This window comes from Panthera onca, chromosome F1, assembly GCF_046562875.1.
Source record: "Panthera onca isolate mPanOnc1 chromosome F1, mPanOnc1 haplotype 2, whole genome shotgun sequence".
Taxonomy (NCBI): Eukaryota; Metazoa; Chordata; class Mammalia; order Carnivora; family Felidae; genus Panthera; species Panthera onca.
The window spans coordinates 39056093-39076961 of record NC_138355.1 but is presented as its reverse complement, the minus strand read 5'-3'; the positions used below and the strand labels follow the sequence as shown (position 1 = coordinate 39076961).

Here is a 20869-nt window from a genome sequence, read left to right as displayed (position 1 = left end):
ATATATCTTTTTCTCTAATAATTATGTAGGCAATTTATAACATGTTGTTGCAAAGCTGTTAACTAGCACAGTGAATACCAAACTTTTAAATGTCTCTACACATGCAGAATTTAAAGAAGAGTAGGCAATTACTCCCTAATGAATAATACCAACCTCTGACCTCAAGTATTTCATGATAATGACATTAAGATTGGATAAATCAGACCATATCTTTATAGATTCTATTTGTTCTTTATACTTGAGATAGATTGAAAGGAAAATATTCTTTAAAATAACTCTATTCAGAGGTGCCTGGGTGGCTTAGTCAGTTAAGCGTCTAGCTGCAGCTCATGTCTGATCTTGCAGTTCATGAGTTCAAGCCCCGCGACGGGCTCTGTGCTGACAGCTCAGTTTTGGATTCTGTCTCCCTCTCTCTCTGCTCCTCCCCACTCACGCTCTGTCTTTCTCTCCTTCAAAAATAAATAAACATTAAAATAACTCTATTCAAATTCAGTTACTTAATAATTGCTGAGGGGTTCTAGAAGACTGGATAGCACCCCCAAAGTCATTGAAGTTATTTAAATAGCTTTAATAATAGTTCTGTCAAACCACATTTTATTTACATTCTTGACCGCGCTTTGAAGTTGGGTTAAAACAATTACTTTTAAATTAATCTAAATGTGGCATTTGCATAGGAAATATCCAGTTTGCCTCAAAATATATAAAAGATTAGTGAAATATTGCTATAAGTGACTTTTCTGATTCATAGTTGCTTCATTGTAGTTTCTTTAAAGCCCTTCATAACAGATTCATATATCAAGGTTGCACAGAGAATTATTACAAGGTGCTCTCATTATTTAAAGCAACCCCCAATAATGGACTATAGAAAAGTCTCCCTCCAATAAAATTCTCTCTTGACACATCAGAAGCAAAAAATAATAGGTCTTTGTAAATTATTATAGTTCAGTTGATTCCATACATGAGAACCAGTTTTGCAAATTGTGGAACATATAAGAAAACAACCGGGAAAATAATAGGAAATTCATTGCAACTCCATGTATAGGGGAATATCTACATGCTCAGGAAGAGGAGGTGAATGTCACTTCTGGAACTCTGCACTAATACTCTTCATGTCCCACTTGCTCCTCCAGAAGGAGATAAAGAGCATTGGACACTGGACAAACAATATAAATGGCATGCCCCTGGTAGGCAAGCAAGGTACCACTTTTATAAAATATACATCTATAATATAACATATTATATTATATATAAATATTATGATATATAATATTATATATAATATAATATAATATAATATAATTTAATATATGTGTGTGTGTGTATATATATATATATATATATACACACACACACACACACATATATATATATATATATATATATATATATATATACACACATATATATATAGTTTGGAGCCAAAGGTGACTTTTCTCTCAAACTCAAGAGAATATATTTCAAAACTCAAAAGGAGGAATCATTGATTCATTCAACAAATATGAACCTAATAACTAAGATTTTCTGTGTGCTTATTATGTTGTGGGTGTTAAGCCTCTTTCACATTATCCTTTCAAGGGAATCCCTAAATTTAAGCTAAGAGCACAGAAGGCAGAGCCAGACCATTGGATTCTAGTTCAATGTTCGCCATTCACTAGCACTCGCCTTGGGCAAGTAAATAAACTTGAATGTGCCTCAGGTGCTTCAGCTATGAAAAGGAATCAATGACAAATTCTACTTGATAGCTACGTTAAGTATATTAAATGGGAATAATTCTTGGAAGGCTTATATTGCTTACCTTCTCTCCTAAAGAACCCTTTGAGGAGAAAGGGATGTTTATATTTTTACAATTTTAAGGATTCCTAGCATCATGATGTTCTCAGTAAAGTTTTCAAGAAAGATTTATTGGGTCGTGCAGAACTGGTGAACACCTGGATTTGAAATAGGGAGCTTGATCAATTACAGGCTCCTAGGATCCACCCAGACATACTAAATGTCTGGGGCTGTTCTCGAGACTGCATCTTCAACAAACATTTCAGCTCTCTGATGTGCACCAAAGGCTGAGATATACTGCTATAGCCATCTGAGGCTCGCTCTCTTATTCTATAAAATGTGGATGATTATAATAGTATCTGTTTGTATAGTTGTAAGAAATAAATGGAATATAGCACATATAAAATGCCAGCACATTAGACACTTCTAATAGAAGGTAGTGTTTTGTTCATTTGGCTGAAATATTTTCAAGAGTACCAAGAGATGCTATAAAATGTACTGTAAACTCACTTCACCTTGCATTTTATGTCTTATTTCTTTTGCTCCCTTTCTTCTCCCACCTGTACATCTCACCACACCATTTCTCTTCCTCACTTGCTATTGTATGGAGCCCATTTGAAGTCTCAAGAAGGATGAATAACTATTTAAATAACAACTCTTTTCAACAAATACATTGCCAAAAAACAAAAACAAAAACAATCCGTGTGTGTGTGTGTGTGTGTGTGTGCGCGCGCGCTCACGTGCGTGCTGTGTATTGCAATCAGGTAAATTTTACTGTTTATTTATTTAAAGTTTGACTTGGATTTTCTGTAATTACCCTCAGCTACCTACCTATAGAATCTACTCCTACTTTCACCCAACCTCTCATATATGCTCAGATGGAAACAGTGTAAGTAACAATCTCACGGGCGCAGCTACGGAAGGTGACCCAGATTACACAACGCTGGGCATTAATGCCAAGTCGTTTTGTTCAGTGGCAGCTGCTCTATGCTTTGCCTTATTGATATTCAGATTCAACAGACACAAATCACACAGCCCTTTTGACAAGCACACACTCTGCCTGTCTTCATTTGAAATGTATTCAGTAGCTACTGTCCTCCATAAACACACAGCTGAGGCCATTCAGTCTCCTTTGATTTGCCATACTGTGATACATCTGACAAGATTACCCCAGAAACATTACTTCTGTCTTTATTTGGTGAATGTCTGTGGAATATAATATCTTCATTTATAGAACAGAAGCACACACAATAGAAAGGAAGCCCATTTCTCTCTGGCAAGAGATGCTTTGAACCATTATCCTTTGGGAAAAATTGAGATGATCCCCTTGATTAGGAGAGCAAATGTGTCAATACAAAGTTCTTTGAAAGTGAACATAAATACAGAGTATCGGGAATTAACTGCAATATAGCTTATGATGAACTTCGTTTTAAAGTATATCAATCATAAAGTGCCAAATCTATTTTGTAAAAAGTCTAACCGTAACAAAATATCTTCTTTGCTGTGAAGCCATTTCAGCCCCCTGCTTGCCACCACTCAAAGGGTTAACTCAAAGGGTTAAAAAAGAACATTTTCTGTATCTAGTTATTAGAAATCATAGAATCGGAATATTACACTGACGGGTGCCAATGACTCGTTTAACACAGGACACCTGCTTACGTCAAATTCTTTGTGCTTCTTTTTTAAGTGTTGTATTCTGTAGAACATGCAACATTAACAACTATTTGCTAGAGATATTTAAGAGTCAGGAAAAGTGCCAAAAGTTTGATAAATGGAAAAGTCTTACTTTTTATGTAGGTGAGCAGTGAGAAACTGAGGTAGAAGATGAGCAGGTAGTTAATTTTCTTAAGTGCCATGGTCTTATTCAGAGGGCATGCTCTGATGTGTTGCTGGTGATCTGTCCGAGTCCGCTGGTGACCCCTGTTTGACTCAGAAAGGAGCGGGGGCCCCAGAGTCTCCTGATGCCATCCCTGCCTCTGCCTCTCTTACAGCTACTTCCCGGGAAACACAGGGACTTCAATTCAAAAAGCTGTTGTGCTTCTAAGCATCTTACACTGGAGGATGGGGTGAGATTTCAAACCTGGTGCAGAGTTTTTTCATGCTGGACTGGATTCATCTACCCCTCAGGTCTTTTCTCATGGTTTTCTTCCATTGTTTTTGTTTTGGAAGATTGCTTTAGACCATTCTAGAGTATAGTTTGATAGATATTCAGATGATAGATGACAGACACATGTAAAAATTATTTTTCTTCTCATTTTCTTTCTTTTTAAATAATGATATCATACTGTGTATATCATCACGCGGCTTGCTTTTCTCACTCAGCAATATGTCTCAGATGTTTTGACACATTATAAAATCTATTTAGTTCACACTTTTTAATGCCGCGTGGCATTCCATACTATGGATGTACCAAACCATAGTTGTTTTTGTTTTTTTCTTAACATATATGCTACCACAGCTTATTTATCCTTTTACGGGCATCAGTGATGTCTCCAATTTTCTTCATACAAATAATAGTTCAATAAGAATCATTTTACACACTTACTTGTACAAATGCAGAAGAGTTTAAAAAAAAGAATTTCTCTAGGGTAAATGCCAAAAAAGTAGAAATTGGTGGTTTTACATTATGTTCATTTTTTAGTTTAGCAGATACTTCGCAAAATTTCAACCCTTCTCAGCTATGTGTGCAGGAAGCTATTTCTCCATACTTTCCTCAACATTTGGTAATAGCAAAGGGCAAAAGATATGTCTACATTTCAATGGAAAGGGGAGCACATATATAGACAAGATCGGCCATTTGTTAATCCTTTTTGAAGCTGGCTATTGGGTACGTAGAGGTTCATCACACTATTTATTCTGCTTTTGTACAGATTTTTAGAATTAATAGTAAAAATTGGCATTTTTAATTTGCATATTTTTCATATTAGAAAGATTGAGCATCTTTTTGACATTTGTATTTTCAGTGACTTGCAACTCATGTTGTTCACTTTCCTATTAGTTTTGTTTTTCATTTTATTGATAGAGTTGTAGCATTTCTTTATAAATGTTGGATCTTGATTCTTGGTCAGCAGTAAGGATGGAAAATACTTGCTCCCAATAGGCTCATTGTCTTTTAAATTTTTTATAGGTTTTCTTCATAAAGTTTTAACTTTTTATTTAAAAATGTAGTGTCTTATACACATTTACTTATTTTATGACTGTGCTTTTTATCTTATTGAAGAAAGCTTTTCTGCTGAAGACTTACTAACCTAGGATCTGGTGTTTTATTCCAAGTTATCTCAATTTTTAAAGTAAGTTTATTAAAAAAATGTTTAAGCTTTGTAACTTTAATCCATATGGGGCATATTTTTATGAATTGTGTAACTTGTGGGTCTAAATTTATTTCCAAATGGATAGCCAGTGGTCAAAAACAATTCCCTGTGGATTTCAAATCTGAAATCCTGTATAAAATTCCCAGCTATATATGAATCTATTTTGGTTCATTAATTTTTTTTGTATATTTCTTTGCAAGTGAATGTAGTTGAAGTTTAAGTTGGGTATCTGCTATGGTAAGCCTAATTGAATCTTCCTTTTTCAACTTTTGCCTTCTCTTACACAGTTTCTCTTCCAGATTAAATTGCTTACTTTATAAGCAATTTGTCAATCTCCACTGAATAACTCCTATTTGGATTTTAATGAGGATTGCATTCATTATATAACTTAATTTGGGGATAACATATTTACAATGTTGAATCTTCCCATACCTGAATAATCACACAATATGTAATACATATTGAGTCACTATTCTAGGTCAGACCCTTCTTAAGGCCTTTGTATGCATTCTCTCATTTAATCTCCACCATAACACTATGAGGTAGGTTCTGATTTTTTCTAGTTTGCAGATGATAAAAACACAAACACTCAGTAATTTGTCTCAGATGTCAGAGCCTGATGAAGGGTGTCCCTTTGCAAGGGAAGAGAATAAAATAAGAAAGGGAGAAAACCAACAGCCACACTCTAAAGAACACCAATACTCCAGTACTTAATGATAAGAGGATAATAAGTCAGAGGTTGAAGAGGAAGAATGAGAAGAATGTGTTATAAGGGCAACAAAGAAAGGACAGTGGCGGGGGGGGGGGGGCGCCTTGGTGGTTTAGTTAAGTGTCCAACTCTTTGGCTTGGGTCTTGATCTCACAGTTAGTGAGTTTGAGCCCCTCATCAGGCTCTGTGCTGACAGCTCAGAGCCTGGAGACTTCTTTGGATTCTCTCTCTCTCTCTCTCTCTCTTTCTGCCCCCTGCACCCCGCTCACACTCTCTATCTCTCAAAAATAAGTAAACTAAAAAAAAATTTTAAAAAAAAAAGAGAGGACAGAGGATCAGGAAGGAGAGTCATAGACAGTGAAAATGCTGCTGGAAAGTTGTTTGATAAGTGTCAAAAATTGTCAGTTGGATTTGGCAGTAAGATTTGTGAGAAGACTGTCAATGAAGCATTGGAACAGAATTCAAATTTCAGGGGCACCTGGGTGGCTCAGTCAATTAAGCATGTGACACTTGACTCAGCTCCTGTCATGATCTCATGGCTTGTGAGTTTGGGCCCCACATTGGGCTCTGTGCTGACAGCATGGTACCTGCTTGGGATTCTCTGTCTCCCTTTCTCTCTGCCCCTCCCCCATTTGCGCATGCTCTCTCTCTCTCTCTCTCAAAATAAAGAGATAAAAAATAAAAAGCTTAAAAAATGGATTCAAATTTCAGTTATTTTTATGAATGCTTTGAAGGTTAGAAAATAGACACAGTGAATGCAAACTACACTTTCCAAAAAACTTAGTTGTGAGGAAAACATAGGGTGGGAGAGGCAAAGTTAAAAACAGATGCACGTATGGCAAAAGTTTTTTTCTTTTTAATACTTAAATGCATGAGACATATGGGAAGAACCAGTGAGGTTAAAGATATGGAAAAGATGAGGGATACTTAATGGAGCAAGCTTCCTGAGGAGGTGGGGAAAAGAGATTTCAAATGAGAGTAACAAGCCTCAAACAGAAGAAAATACGACATTAAGTACTTAAGGAGAAAGAATTGAAGACTCCCTGAAAATAGAAAGGCAGTAAGTCATCTACCAGGTATAATAACAGGGAAGCAAGGGAAGGGTGTCACTGAATTGCAGTCTCATTCATCGGTAATGCTGCTAATAAATGCACGGGCATGATCTTCCCAGCAGAAAAAGGAGTGCCAGTGGAGAAGCATCGCTGGCCAACCATGGGATTACCCTAGGGATAGGAGTTTTCAGAGTGGAAGGGTAAGTGAGGGAGGGACTCACAAGTGGTTGTGAGAGACAATGGGTACCGAACTGTGTAATGAGGAAAGTGATTAACAGACAGGAAGGAAATAAGGTCCCCTTGGACTGGTGGTGTTGATATGATAGAGGAACAGATAATACGGAACTTGAGGTTGAATTTAGGCAACGGGACATTGACGTCTGTAAATATAAAACAGAGTGCTGATCAGACTTGATCTAGGTTATGTTGGAAACAATTGGTAGAAATTATAAGAAAATAGATTTGGGGTTAGCCTAAGAAAACTGTAGAACAATCAGCTGTTTAGTAAAGTTCACCTTGACACGCAGGTATTCAAGCAGCTTATGACCAACTGGGAGGGGAACCAAGTACAGCTTTCTCCACAAAGACTTCCGACATGCCTCCCAAATCTTTTTAATTCTATTTCTGTGACCTGTGAGGAAGTAGAATAGAGAGAGTGAGAAAAGTAGTTTTCTCTTGCTTACAGAAAATAAAAAATTATATATTAAAAATTTCCTCAGGGCGCCTGGGTTGCTCAGTCGGTTACACGTCTGACTCTTAATTTTGGCTCAGGTTATGATCTCATGGTTCATGAGTTCCAGCCCTGCATCAGGCTCTGTGCTGACAGTGCAGAGCCTGCTTAGGATTCTCTCTCCTCCTCTCCCTCTGCTCCTCCCCCACTTAAAATAAATAAACATTAAAAAAAAAATTCCTCAAAAGCATTACAATCTCTTTCTAGTTAGCTTTACACTACCGGAGCACTTTTGTTTCTAGATTTCATTTGTATATCCTTAACAAAATATAACAATTCTTAAATTTTGGAATCAATGGACATTTCCTGGTACATATATTTCTGCTATGTATGAATTCCCTTTTTCTGGATCTGATAAGATCTTGTCATTTGAAAATAACGTTGAATATAGGTCTCAACTAACATAAATATTTTTAAATGGCCAATATTTCTTCCAGATGGTTGATAAATATGCCAAATGGCCTAGGACAATTTTAGATGTAATATCTAATTCTATAAATAATTTTAATGTCATAAATTGTAAAAAGATAAATAGAGTTTGATGATTATCTTAACACTGGGTTTTGATAAAATACCGACAGGAGATTTTTGTACTCGCTTCATTTTAACCCTATTGTTATTATTCTATTTTGGATTCCTACAATCTAATATTTTCATTTTGCATTCTTTTTGTTTATGCAAATGATCTCTATTATATTTGGGTTGATGAAGATTTCAGTAATATTCTTCCCCAAAAATCAATTATTTTCGTAAGTGAAGGTTATTGGTAAACATCATCCAAAAATAAATTTCAATCAAGAGTTTAAAATCTGTTTATTCAAAGAGCTGGAGCTACATTTTAATCCAGAGAAATCTTTGAACCTTGACTCTTCCATTCATTTTATTTTCTGATTATATACTACCAATGTTTATAATGTCATTTTCCAATAGTGTTGACTTAGTTAAAGACTGTTCCATTTGTTTTTAAACTTTGTTTCAGATTTGGAAAAGTTGTAGACTATAAAAACAAAAAAGAAAGCTAGATTTCATGAACAGATTTTAGTTGCTGGTTCATTTTCTTCTTCAACTAAATAAAATAAGCATTAATTTAATATAGGCATTATCTATAGTCCATATAAGTAGATATCTGTTTCCTTACAAGTATAAGAGAAATAATATAAAGGGAAACGAGACACTCTATTATAAATACTGAACCAGGAGTACCTAGTACAAATGCTAGGGCTTTCTCTCTTACACCATCATAACCCCACAGGGAGTCAAGGACCCCACCCTCTGTTTGGGGAAACCTTCCAAGCAACCTGGTCTTTTAACACCAAGGATTTGAGGATACCTGGGCAATTAGGACAAGTGTAGACCAGGCCTGCATCAGGGCCTGTGATCCACAGTCCCTAAGCAATTGTAAGAGAAAGGTCTTCTATAATAACCAGGAAAAACAGCTGGCCACTTCTTTCACACAAATGATGATATATGTTCAGAAAAATGGAGGATGATTTCAGGCATTGGTTCAACATCCCAGATCTCTCTGGTGCTTAGCCATAGTCTTCCCAAGCCAACTCATCTATTTCTAATCTACCCCCACCTCTCCCACCCTCAACCAGGTCCAACTTACTCTTTTGTCTCCTGTCACTGACTTCTCCAGAGTCAAGCTCTATTACCCTCTCTCTATTACTCCAGATCAGTTGACCCTCATCTAATAATCCCCTAAGGTGGATGCTGAGTCCCATATTTTACAAAGCCAAACACACTACAAATACAAAAAAATATATATTGATCAAGGAAAGGAACAAAAAGCACAAAGAACAAAATTATAAATGAAAAGAGAGATTTAATGATTGAAAGAGAGGAAAGGTGTTAAATTGTAAGAGATTGCTTTTTTATAATTCTATGTCAATAAATATGGAAATCTAGATTCAGTGCATAATTTTGTAGATAGATACATATTACCAAGTCTGAACCCAACACAACAAACACAACAAAATAACTGAACAAAATACTGAACACAACACAACAATGCTTTTAGTGTGTGACTTAGGAAGCAAGGGACAATTAAGGAAAATACCACTTTATATATTGTCCCATTCTTTTCTGTCTCTCATGTACCTCCTTCCTCACTTCTTCTGCTCTGGGATTAAACCTGCAATAAAACATTGGCACTTAAGCCTTGCGTCATTGTAGGAAATCCAAGCAAAGACACGCAAACACATAACATGTTTAAAAGACACTGTTTTAAAATGTAAGTTTTATTATTATTCAGGTATGATGAGGCCAAAAGATTAGTAGATAATTGCCCCTGAAAAGATAGTTTGTTATTCACAGTGCCCAAGAGGAAGGGAATACCAGGCTATGCAGAGACACACGGGGAAACACCATGGTCAGTCAAGAGGCAGAAGGAGAAGGAGGAAAATGTAGGCAAAAGCCTTTATTGTGATTTCTGCAGGAAGCAATAGGTGAGAAAAGTGTTAATGTAATAATTTTTGCAGGCTCTAGGCTTTAGAGGCTGTCTCTAGTCTGATACCTAGCCCAGGTTGTCTGATACCTGATACCTGATTTGGGCAAAAGAATAGTGGTCTGGAGTATGAGTCTGATAAAGGAAGTGGTGGGGGTGTGTGCTCTGAATTAATTAGTTCACATGGGAGAGGCATGCTTGCAGGGGAGTCTCATGTCTCTAGGAATTGGATAGTCCTGGGAAGGATAGTCTCTCAGTCTCTCCAAGGTCAGAAAAAGGTCCCAGACGTCAAAGCATTGGATATACAGAAAATAAAAAGGTGTGATTAATTGAGGCACTCAGTAACATCCAAAATACTGGACAAAGTTGAAATTTCAAAATGTCATGTAGAATGTTTATAAAGAATATATTTCCTGTAGAATATATAACCATAATTTAAATAATAGTTATAGTTGATAGGTGATAGATAGATAGATAGATAGAAGATAGCAATTCAGCTTCTATGCTTTAAAAAGACCATTATGAACTTTTATGAACTTCAAGAATGCACTGCATCAAAATACACTAGTTATCACAATCACACGTTAAATATGGAAGACAAATGGTTCATGCAATAGTTTGGGAAGAGTAAATGCCTTTAGTTCATCCTAGTTACAATCTCGTTTTTAGTTCATGATGAAGTCCTTGTTTGCACTGATATTAATCTGGACTTGATTTATACAAAACAGTCTCCTTATTACTAACCTGATCCTTTTCACTAATCCAACAGATTTGCTTTAAAAAAAATTGAACATTGACTACCTGGCTCAAAATTACTGCTCTCATAGAAGTAGGAAAAAATAATATAAATAAATACATGATAAATATATTTCAGGTGGTAAGCCCTACTAGAAAAAAATTAACTGGGATATGAGGAACAGCATGAGCTAGGGAGGTAGAGGATTACTATTTTATGGAAAGTGGTCAAAGAAAACCTGCTGATAGGTGGGATGAGCAGAAACCTGAGGAAATAGAGGAATAAGCCATGTGGCTTGCTTTGGGAAGTAATCCTATCCCTAACCCTAACGCTTTAGGAGGAAAATTCCAGGTAGGGATATCAACAAGGGCATCTGAGTTGAGAGCATGTTTGATGGGTTTGAGGAACAGCAAGGATGTCACTTGGTTCCTGAATGAGCAAGGAGAATGGTTGAAGATGTCGGAAAGGGAAGAAGAAACTGGTTCTTGGAAGACGTTTAAGCCATGGTAAATGTTTGGCTTTGACTCTGAGTGAAATGTGGAGTTGTTTCAGGGTTTTGAACAAAACAGTAGTAACAGGATCAGACATTTAATTTAAAAGATTACTCTGGCAGCCATGTGGATAACAGGCGATAGGGCAGGATGGACGCTGGGAGACCAGTTAGTGAGTTATTGAATAACCCAGGCAAGAACTGGTGGTGGTTACCAAGGTGGTGACCAAGGTGATAATGGTGGTGGTGAAAACTGGTCAGATTCTGAATATACTTTGAAGGCAATGCCAATATGATTTTTTTGATGAATAGAATGTGGTGTAAAAGAAAGAATGAATAAACATAACTCAAAGATGTTTGGCTTGTGTAACTTAAAGATGAAGTTCTTTTCTTTCTTTTTTTTTTTTTGAGGAGGAGGAGGATATAAAAAATGAGAATTTGATGAGGAGGAAGAAGCAAGGATACAGACTTAGGCATGTTAATTTTTGAGAAGTCTGTTAGACATACAAATAGGTATGTCAAATGTATACTTACATAGGTAAGTCTGGAGCCCATGAGAGAAGTCTGCATAATGATTGCTCAGACGCTAGTTGGAGAGATGATGACATTTAGGGAGTAAAGAGTAAACCACAAGAAAAGTGACTAGGACTAACCCATCAGGCTCACCTATATTGGTGGATCTGGGAGAAGAAGATCAAAAAGAACCAGCCAGTGGGTAGAAGAAGAATCCAGAGAAGATGGTTTCTAAGAAGGCCAATAAACTATTTTGCCAAAAACAGAGTGATTAATTGGGTAATCTACTACTGATAAGTGAAATAAAAGGACAACTGAAAGCTGTTAGTTTAGTGACATGCAAGTCATCGACAACTTTAACATGAGAAATTGCAGTGCATTCAAGAGAAAATGCAAGGAGAGAAAATGCAAATAGTTTTGTTGGGAGGAGAACAAAAAATTGATGTATAGCTGTGGTGTAAGAGACAGATGCCTCCATATACACTCATACAATACACACATATTACTGAGTATATATGAACACTAAGGGAATGATCCAGCAGACTGTGAAATTGCTGACATCTTCCCACTCTCCTTCTACTACCCAGAACAACCAAAGAAAAGGAGATTTTTCATGATCTGTATTTTTAGGGCTTAGTCAAAACCTGTGCTAGATACTCATGCAGTATTAGACTGAATCACCCAGTAAACCTGCTTTATCAACTCCATTCCAATCTTTCAGATGTGGGTGTGGCTTTGTTTTGAAAGGGAAAGTATGCATTAAGTACAGGCCTCTCCATTTTCTTTGTACACTTGGGAGGTTCTGCCCTGTGTATAGAATCCTTCCTGGCTTTTTAATTCTTTTAAGCACAAATGGTTTAATAGTTAATATTCTATGCTAATATGCTTGGAGGTCTCTGGACGGAAAGGTTTATTGAAACCAAATACCATTACAGGGACAGCATTAAGCTCTTTGCCACATGCTCATAGCGCTTTTTATGTTTGCCATATTTTGGCTTTTCTATAAAATTGTTATTTTAATGTTCAGTATTTCAAACAATAACATATAGTACCAAACAAAATAGAAATGAAAATGAGATTGTCTTTTATACATTGACAGTAACTGAATTAAAGGAATGTTGATTTTAGGCAGTTAATGATGACAATTTGATAATAAGTATTTATCAAATACTTATTAAGTTCGTGCTTACTATATGGCAGATTTTGTGCTACCTGAAAGATTCAAAGATTAATTTTAAAAATAGCCTCTGCCTTTGTTTAGTGAGAAAGATGAGTAAACAAAAGCATTTAATACAATAACTTTAATTTATTGGCTACTTCATAAGTTCCAGTGACTATTGTAAATGTGTTCAAGAATTTATTTAATCTTTACAATAACCTTAAAGTACAGGTACAACTGGTACTTTTATTTAATCAAGGATAAAAATGAAACACTGAGAGTTTAGGGACACCTGGGTGGCCCAGTCAGTTGAGCCACCAACTTTTGAGTTTGGCTCATGTCACGATCTCACCTTTGAGAGATCTCACTGTTGAGAGATTGAGCGCCTAGTCAGCTTCACACTGGGTGTGGAGCCTGCTTAAGGTTCTCTCTCTCCCTCTCTCCCTCTTCCTCTGCCCCTCCCCCACTCGTGTGTGTGTGTGTGTGTGTGTGTGTGTGTGTCCGTGTGCGCGCATGCACTCTCTCAAAAAAATAAAACATAGTTTAAATAACTTGCACAAGTCCACACAACTCACAAGGGGTGGAGCTCTTACTCCCGTTAAAGAGGCAGGTATAGCCTTGTGGCCCATGCTGCCTCCAGTATAATGTGTTACATATCAAATAAAAGAGGTACAGAAGAACACAGTAGGTATAGAGAAAATGCCCCTAACCTCGCTTGGGAAAGGGCCCCTAAGATAAATCTTAAAGTATGAACCACAATTACTGATCTGAATAAGGAAGTGGAAGAGAGGTGGGGATGTCCTAGATCAAGAAAATATCATAACGCGAGATGTAGTGTTCTAATGAGTGTAGCGATCTACAGTTAACCTTATTGTAGAATGAAAGTGGGAGGATGAGAGGGAATAAAGCTGAGCCGGAATATAGTAGTCAAGTCTCAAAAAGCTAAGTTAATCAGGTTGGACACCACGAAATGGAGCAGCTGTCTCCAACTGGCTGTTCTGTATTAGGTTTTCTGGGGTAGGGCCAGGAATCTGCATTTTCAATGCTTCCTAATAGATTCTGATGCAACCCATTTACTTCAGGGAGTCTCAAGATCTAAGAATTTTTCAAGCAGGGAGCCAAATATTGTATATAAATTGGTCACTGCTTAGGAGGAGGATAGCTTTGCAAGGGGACAACTGAAGGCAGAAAGTCAAGGTACGAGGCCAGCACATTTTTTTCTGTCTGAGATACCAGGGTCTGAACTGGGGTACTAGGCACTCTCAAAGAGGAAAAGTCAATTCAAGAAATACTGGCAGGACTTAGTTATTGATGGAGAGTGAAGAGTATGGGAGAAGGAGGCACCAAGGATGATGCCCAGGCTTCCGGCCTTGCAAACTGGGGTATTTAATGAAGACAGTAAAGCCAAAGAAATATGGAATTATTTTGAGTCTCAATGCTAGGCAATGTGGAAATGTGAAATAATCTAAAAATATAAATTGATTGTCATATACGTAAAAATATTTTGCTACAGAAAGCATAGGCACATGCACATCTATACGGAGGGAATGGATTGGATACAAATAAAATACAAAGCAGAGCATATGTTCCCACAGACTTATGTGGTGGATTGCATGGTGCAACCGCAGTGCTAAATAAAAAACTCATGCCCAGAGTCAGGCGGTTTCAAGTTGGTCCATTTAGAACAGAAGTACAGCCAGCGGTCAAGCTCTAAGGCACTGGTCTAGATAATGGTGGAGAGAATATAGACATGATGTACTTAGGGTATTCAGGACTCCAGGCCCATGGGCTGTATTCATAACAGAGACTCAGGCCCGGAGGGAGAAAGATAAACAGATCAGCAAGCTCAGGCAGAAATTCAAATGTGCTGAAAAAAGTATGATGTGAATTAAAGTGCAAGAACAGTTTCGTAATCATGTGAGAGAATGTTCCAAGGACAAACCAGACTAATTCCAGTTCTAATGCTAATTCCAGCGTCTAATGCTTTGACAAAAATGTCAGCAGCTCTATAAGGCTCGGTCTACAGTCTGAAGTGCCCCTGTGACTATAGCTGAGCAAACTGGAATTAATGGACAGGTACGAGAGTCTTTGTTTCTCCAAAACAGGCATATGTGACAGTAACTGAAATACATTCAATTTATGGGCTTTTTCTTACAGTTACTAATGCTCGTTTCTGACCAGGATGTGAACCATTGAAAGGTATGGACTCCTTAAATATTTTCCTTGGCTAGATTCATATCTAAGAAAGAGTTCTTAGATTATGAGTAACAGATTACCTTAAGAAACAAAGAATTTATTAGCAGAGTACTTAATGCCCCATAGGAAAGATATTTTCTGAGCCTGGGTGGCTCTTGAGTTCAAGCCCCACATTGGGCTCTGTGCTGACAGCTTGGATCCTGGAGCCCATTTCAGATTTTGTCTGCCTCTCTCTCTGCCCCTCCCCCTACTCACATTCTGTCTCTCTCTCTCAAAAATAAATAAACATTTAAAAAAGTAAAAAGAAAAGATAAGAACTCAAGAGAACAGTTTTGAGTAGAGTGGAGCCATGGTAGTGTAGAATCGAGACAATAAAAACCACATAATTTTATCGGGGTACTGTCACTCAAATGGATGAATTTCATTTTCTAGTCTGTCAAAGTCCAGGGAGAGAGAATCAGAGTAGCATCCCTAAGGTAGGTCAGTGCACATTGATTTGCTGTGAAGTACCACCAAACTACACCAAATGGAAGGGATAAGTCATCCAAAGGAATTTAGAATGTTGCTATCGAAAGAAGAGGAAGTAGGGGTGCCTGGGTGGCTCAGCTGACTTGGGCTCAGGTCATGATCTCCTGGTTAGTAGGTTCGGGCCCTGCATCTGACTCTCTGCTGCCAGTGTGGAACCGGCTTTGGATCCTCTGTCCCGCTCTCTCTCTGCACCTCCACCGCTTGCTCTCTCTCTCTCTCTCTCAAAAACAAATAAACATTAAAAAAAAAGAAAAGGAACTGGATTCAGGCAGCCAAGAGGAGCAAATGCCCATTATGAGCCTAAAGAGAAAAATTAATTAAGAATCCATGACAAGCTTGAGTATCCTTAAGAGGCTTTTAAATTTGAACAACGAAATCCCAATGAACAAATCATCGTACGTTACGACATGTAAAAAAATCCGTCCACATTGCAGAAAATTCTCACTGCAAATGTATTGGGGATTTTTAAAATGTACTTATTTGTGTTACTCAGAGTTCTGCAAAAGTTTAATTGAGAGACATTTTTTAGAATTGTAGGGAGAGCACAAATATTATAAATTTGAAAAGCCACATAATAAGAAAAAGCAATTATTTGATTAATTTATCGGCTATATGAACTTACCTTTGAAAAACTCTTATCATTGCCTTTGGAAATTATTATATTTCATTTAAAGATATGTGAAGACACATTTTTAAAAACTGATTTACTGAGTTCAGGTGGCGTTCCTGGTTCTAGTTAATCTATGTCCCTACTCAGAAATTAAAACAGATGAGGCCTTTTTGTTCTCTCTCTTCATTCAATTATCACCACTACAGAGGAGCAGAAATAGCAACAGAGCCTGGGACTCAGGTAGGAGAGATAAAACAGAAAAAAAAATTCTGTTCACATCATAAATCATCATGACATTATTAAGAATATGAGCAGCTCTGAGTAGCTGTCCTTAATGATTAAATATTAATTTCTAAAATCCTTATGGGCTGAAAACTTGAGCACCCTATAGTAATTTTTTTCGTCTATCTTGATATGAATAATGATTGCATAGAGTTTTGTATGCATTGCTTAGGACAAAGGGAGGCAAAGGGATACAGAGGGATTCATGTGCTGATCCTGGTCTCTGAGGACCCTGGGTTGCCATCCTGGGTGAATAATCACAAGGTGTTTGAGCCTGCAGAATCTCCAGGAAGCTTTTTACCAAACGTGTGTGTTGTGGCTTTCTTCCCTTGAATGATGCTTATATCTATAAATAAACTTATCTAGCCTCTTTGCGGAGGAGAAGAGGGGATGTATGAATTGAAAGCTGAAGAGAGTAGAAAGGAAGCTCAGAATTTGGATCAATAGCCACCTGAAGCTTTTTCATCATTAGTAGCCCTAGGACATTTGGGATGAGCTCTGAGATTTTTCTGGGCCCAAGGACTTATTACTAAAAAAAAACTCCCCAAATTTCAGATTTCGAAGTTTGATCTCACCAGGTTTCCCTAAAAGTGGTAGGAGAAGCCATCAGCACAAACAGCTGTTATTTCTTTAAAACCTTGATTATTTTAGCAAATGAAAGTAGAGCCTTAAAGATTCAAACCCACTAAGAAAAAATTCAAAAAAAACCCCCAAATTTTAGAGTGAATTTAATTTACCATGTGATTCTTTGCTTTGCAAAATGACAAACCCATATGGTACTTTCCTTCCAAAACGTTCTGTGTATCTTTATGTTTCTTCACTATAAAACGAATTTTGTGTGAAGTATGATAGATGTGGACATTCACATCTAATTCTTTTGTGGTAGCATTCAAAGTCATTCATCAAGTGCCAAATATATACCAGGTTTAGAGAAAATAAAAATTAATTAATCTCTTACATTAAGAGCTCGTACTAAAATTGTTGTAGGTAATCATGACTGCAATGCATTATAACCGAATGAGATAAATGTTTTAAAACATGTTCAAAGTGCTATGAAAGCATGAATGCAAAAGTGATTAATTCTGCCTGAATATTTATTTTTTTGTCTTTTTAAATGTTTATTTTTAAGAGAGAGAGAAAGAGAGACAAAGGATAAGCAGGGGAGGGGCAGAGAGAGAGGGAGACACAGAATCCAAAGCAGGCTCCAGGCTCTGAGCTATCAGCATAGAACCCGACGCAGGGCTCAAACTTGTGAATCGCCAGATCATAACCTGAGCCAAGTCAGATGCTTAACTGACTGAGCCATGCTGGCACCCCATGCCTAAATATTTAGAAACAACTTCATGAAAGAGATGCCATTTTATTTATTTATTTATTTATTTATTTATTTATTTAATTTTTGAGATGCCATTTTAAATAGTCTTTTAAAGAATAAGTAAAAATATGCCAAGTAGCAAAGTGTGATAAAGGTATTCAAAGCTCAGGAGAGAGTAGAATATCATCACGTGTTTGTGGAATTGGCAAATAACTGGGATTGGCTCGTCCAAGCAATGCTAAGAGGAAAATATTAAGATATGTCTAAAAGAAGTAGACTAACAGCAGATTTTGTGACCTGGAGTGCCGTGCCAAGGACTCTGCAGAATCAATTCCTTATGATACTTTGAAGCACCATAAAGAAGGAAATGACTAGTATTTTAAACTGGTATGATGGATAAAGTGAGCTTATCCAGATGATAGGAGTTGTAGTCATCTAGGGCAGGAGGGTGAGTACAAACCATGGTCTGTAGACCAACTCTAAAGTGCTGCCTGTTTTTATGTAACCTGCAAGCTAAGAATGGGTTTTTATATTTTTAAATAGTTAAAAATTTTTTGAATAGAATAATGTTTCATGATGTGTAAAATGCAGAAGTGATATGAAATTCAAATTTCTGTGTCCATAAATAAAGTTTTATTAGAGCTCAGCCATGTTCATTTACATTCTGTATAGTCTACAGCTATGTTCACATTACAATGACAGAGTTGAGTATTTTGTGACTGAGACCATATGATCCACAAAGCCTAAAATATTTCTTACCTAGCCATTTACCAGAAAAGTTTGCTGACCCTTGATCTAGGATATAAACAAACTGGATGGCTAAGTCCAATATGAGTTACATTCAGAGAGATTCTACCACAATTGGTAAAATAGCAGCATCACCTAAAAATATTAATTGCTCTAAATATTAACGTAGTTCAAGTTCTGGTAGCTGATAAAAATCTTGAATAGAGAAAAATATTACTACAGTAGAATATTGAGAAACTGGTAACAAGCAGATAACCTCACCCTCCTTTTTCTTTTTAATACCGCAATACCAACTGAAATGATTTTTTAGAAAAGAACATTAAAATATTGGAAAATCTCATATTGCACTGAAAACTTGAGGAGGAAGCTAGCTCTATGGGACACATTTTGAGGAATTTCTGACAGAATGTTTTGTGAACAAGACTAAAGGAAGCGAGAGAGAGTCATCGTGCAACAGCTTTGGGAGAAAGTAATATTAATTGGCAGGAAGTAAGTAGGAGAGACCTTTAGAGGAATAACGATTAAAGTCACAAGCTTTGATGTCAGCTGCATCTTCACAATATACCTCTATCTCTGTAACTTCACTCATTAAATATAGATGTATGTATTTATATATGTATGTGTGTGTGTGTGTGTGTATATATGTGTGTGTATATATATGTGTGTGTGTGTGTATATATATATATATATATATATATATATATATATATACACACCAACTGTATACCAGGCTATTACATATTTTACAAGCTTAACATCCCTGAGCCTGTTTAAACCAGTACCCTATACTATAAAAATCAAATAACTACCACCACCACTCTGCAAACAGAAAAATAGATGCTTCGCTGCCACACAGTGCTTGCTTTGTGCTTAACATCTTTCTAAGCACCTTGTATAAAGTTGTCTCCTCTTATCTGCAGGAGATACATTCTAGTGGATGCCTGAAACCACAGAGAGTACCTAACCCTATATATCCTATGTTCTTTCGTATACATACATACCCATGCTAAAGTTTAACTTATAAATTAGGCACAGGAAGAGATTAACAACCACAATAATAAGTAGAACAATTATAACACTACGCTGTAATCAAAGTTATGCATATGTGGTCTCTCTCTATCTTAAAATATCTTACTGTATTATACTCACTGTTCTTATGATGATGCAAGATGATAAAATGCCTTCACCCTGAGATGAAATGAGGTGAATGATGTAGGCACTGTGATGCAATGTTAGGCTACTGCTGACCTTCTGATGATTCACTAGAAAGAGGATCCTCTGCTTCCAGACTGTGGTTGACCCCAGGGAAAGAGAAACCATGGATAAGGGAGGACTGCTGTACAGATTCGTTTCAGTCTTCATGACATCATTTTATGGATGAGAAGATCAAAGAACAGAGAGGTTAAACAAATTGCACAACTGTCCACAGCTTGTGACTGCAGAGCTGTGGCCAGAAATCAGTCTGTATACAGTCCTGCTCTTAACTACTTCACTGTACTATTTCTCCAAATAAAATAAAATATGTAAAGCAGCATGATGTCTATGTTTTGTTTGTTCAATAAATGGTGGCTATAACTATAGTCTCTGGAAATCATCTCAATATAGAAGTTATATATAACATATATAATATATATTATAATATATAATAACTATTACATTGCTGAATTGATATAATTTACCTCAAACAACGTTCCAAAGTAAAATCTGAAAGGGGTAATTAACACAATGTAGGTGGACAGTAAGGGAATCTGAACAGAACGTAACCATGGAGGCTTTTGGAGAATGCTGGTCTGCATATTCAAAAATGAATAAAGAGGAGAAAAGAGCCTTGTATCACCTTTGAAATTAAAGAAAACATTTACTTTATTGAATAAGAGCTAACAGATTAGAGGAATTGACTGAATAAAGGGGACAGCATAAGGAAATGCCACAGGAGAATTGAAAATACTTTTCAAAAGATTTTTCCCTGTTTAACACTATGCATCAAGATAAATTTCTAATGGAAGAGTGATTTAAGTGAAAAAGGTAAAACAATAAATAATGCATAATAGAATATACATGCAACAACATCATTTTGGAATGGGGAAAACTTTCTGTAACTAATACCAAAACAAACACTATAAAGAAACATTTTATATTTGAACCAATTGAAAAACAAATGAAAACCTGAGAAAAATAATGGTAATCTATATGGAAAAAGATAAGTCACATAGGCTGCTTTCTACCACAGGGCCTTTGCATATGCTGTTCTCTCTGCATGTTACTGCTTCTTTAT

At 36.6% G+C, this 20869-nt stretch overlaps 1 protein-coding gene and 1 long non-coding RNA gene across 8 annotated transcripts in view; one reads left to right on the top strand and one right to left on the bottom strand.

The window, feature by feature from the left end:
* CRB1 (crumbs cell polarity complex component 1) overlaps nucleotides 1-3766 on the bottom strand; it is a 209474-nt gene extending 205708 nt beyond the window's left edge. For all 5 annotated transcript variants that reach the window (XM_060644020.3, XM_060644021.3, XM_081791902.1 and 2 more), the window contains exon 1: nucleotides 3557-3766. In XM_060644020.3, coding sequence (XP_060500003.3) covers nucleotides 3557-3626 — 70 coding nt within the window. In that variant the 5' untranslated portion in view covers nucleotides 3627-3766. The remainder of the gene's footprint in view (nucleotides 1-3556) is intronic.
* Nucleotides 1077-20118, top strand: LOC132676267 (uncharacterized). Of its 3 annotated transcripts, XR_013553017.1 has the most exons (7): nucleotides 1077-1197; nucleotides 3762-3897; nucleotides 4412-4597; nucleotides 4991-5060; nucleotides 15074-15115; nucleotides 18905-19083; nucleotides 19861-20118. It is a non-coding gene; the product is annotated as an uncharacterized LOC132676267 (long non-coding RNA). The 3 variants fall into 3 exon arrangements; XR_013553016.1 differs by lacking the exon at nucleotides 4412-4597 and having other exon boundaries at nucleotides 19883-20118; XR_013553015.1 differs by lacking the exon at nucleotides 4412-4597.
* Nucleotides 20119-20869: the final 751 nt, after the last annotated feature.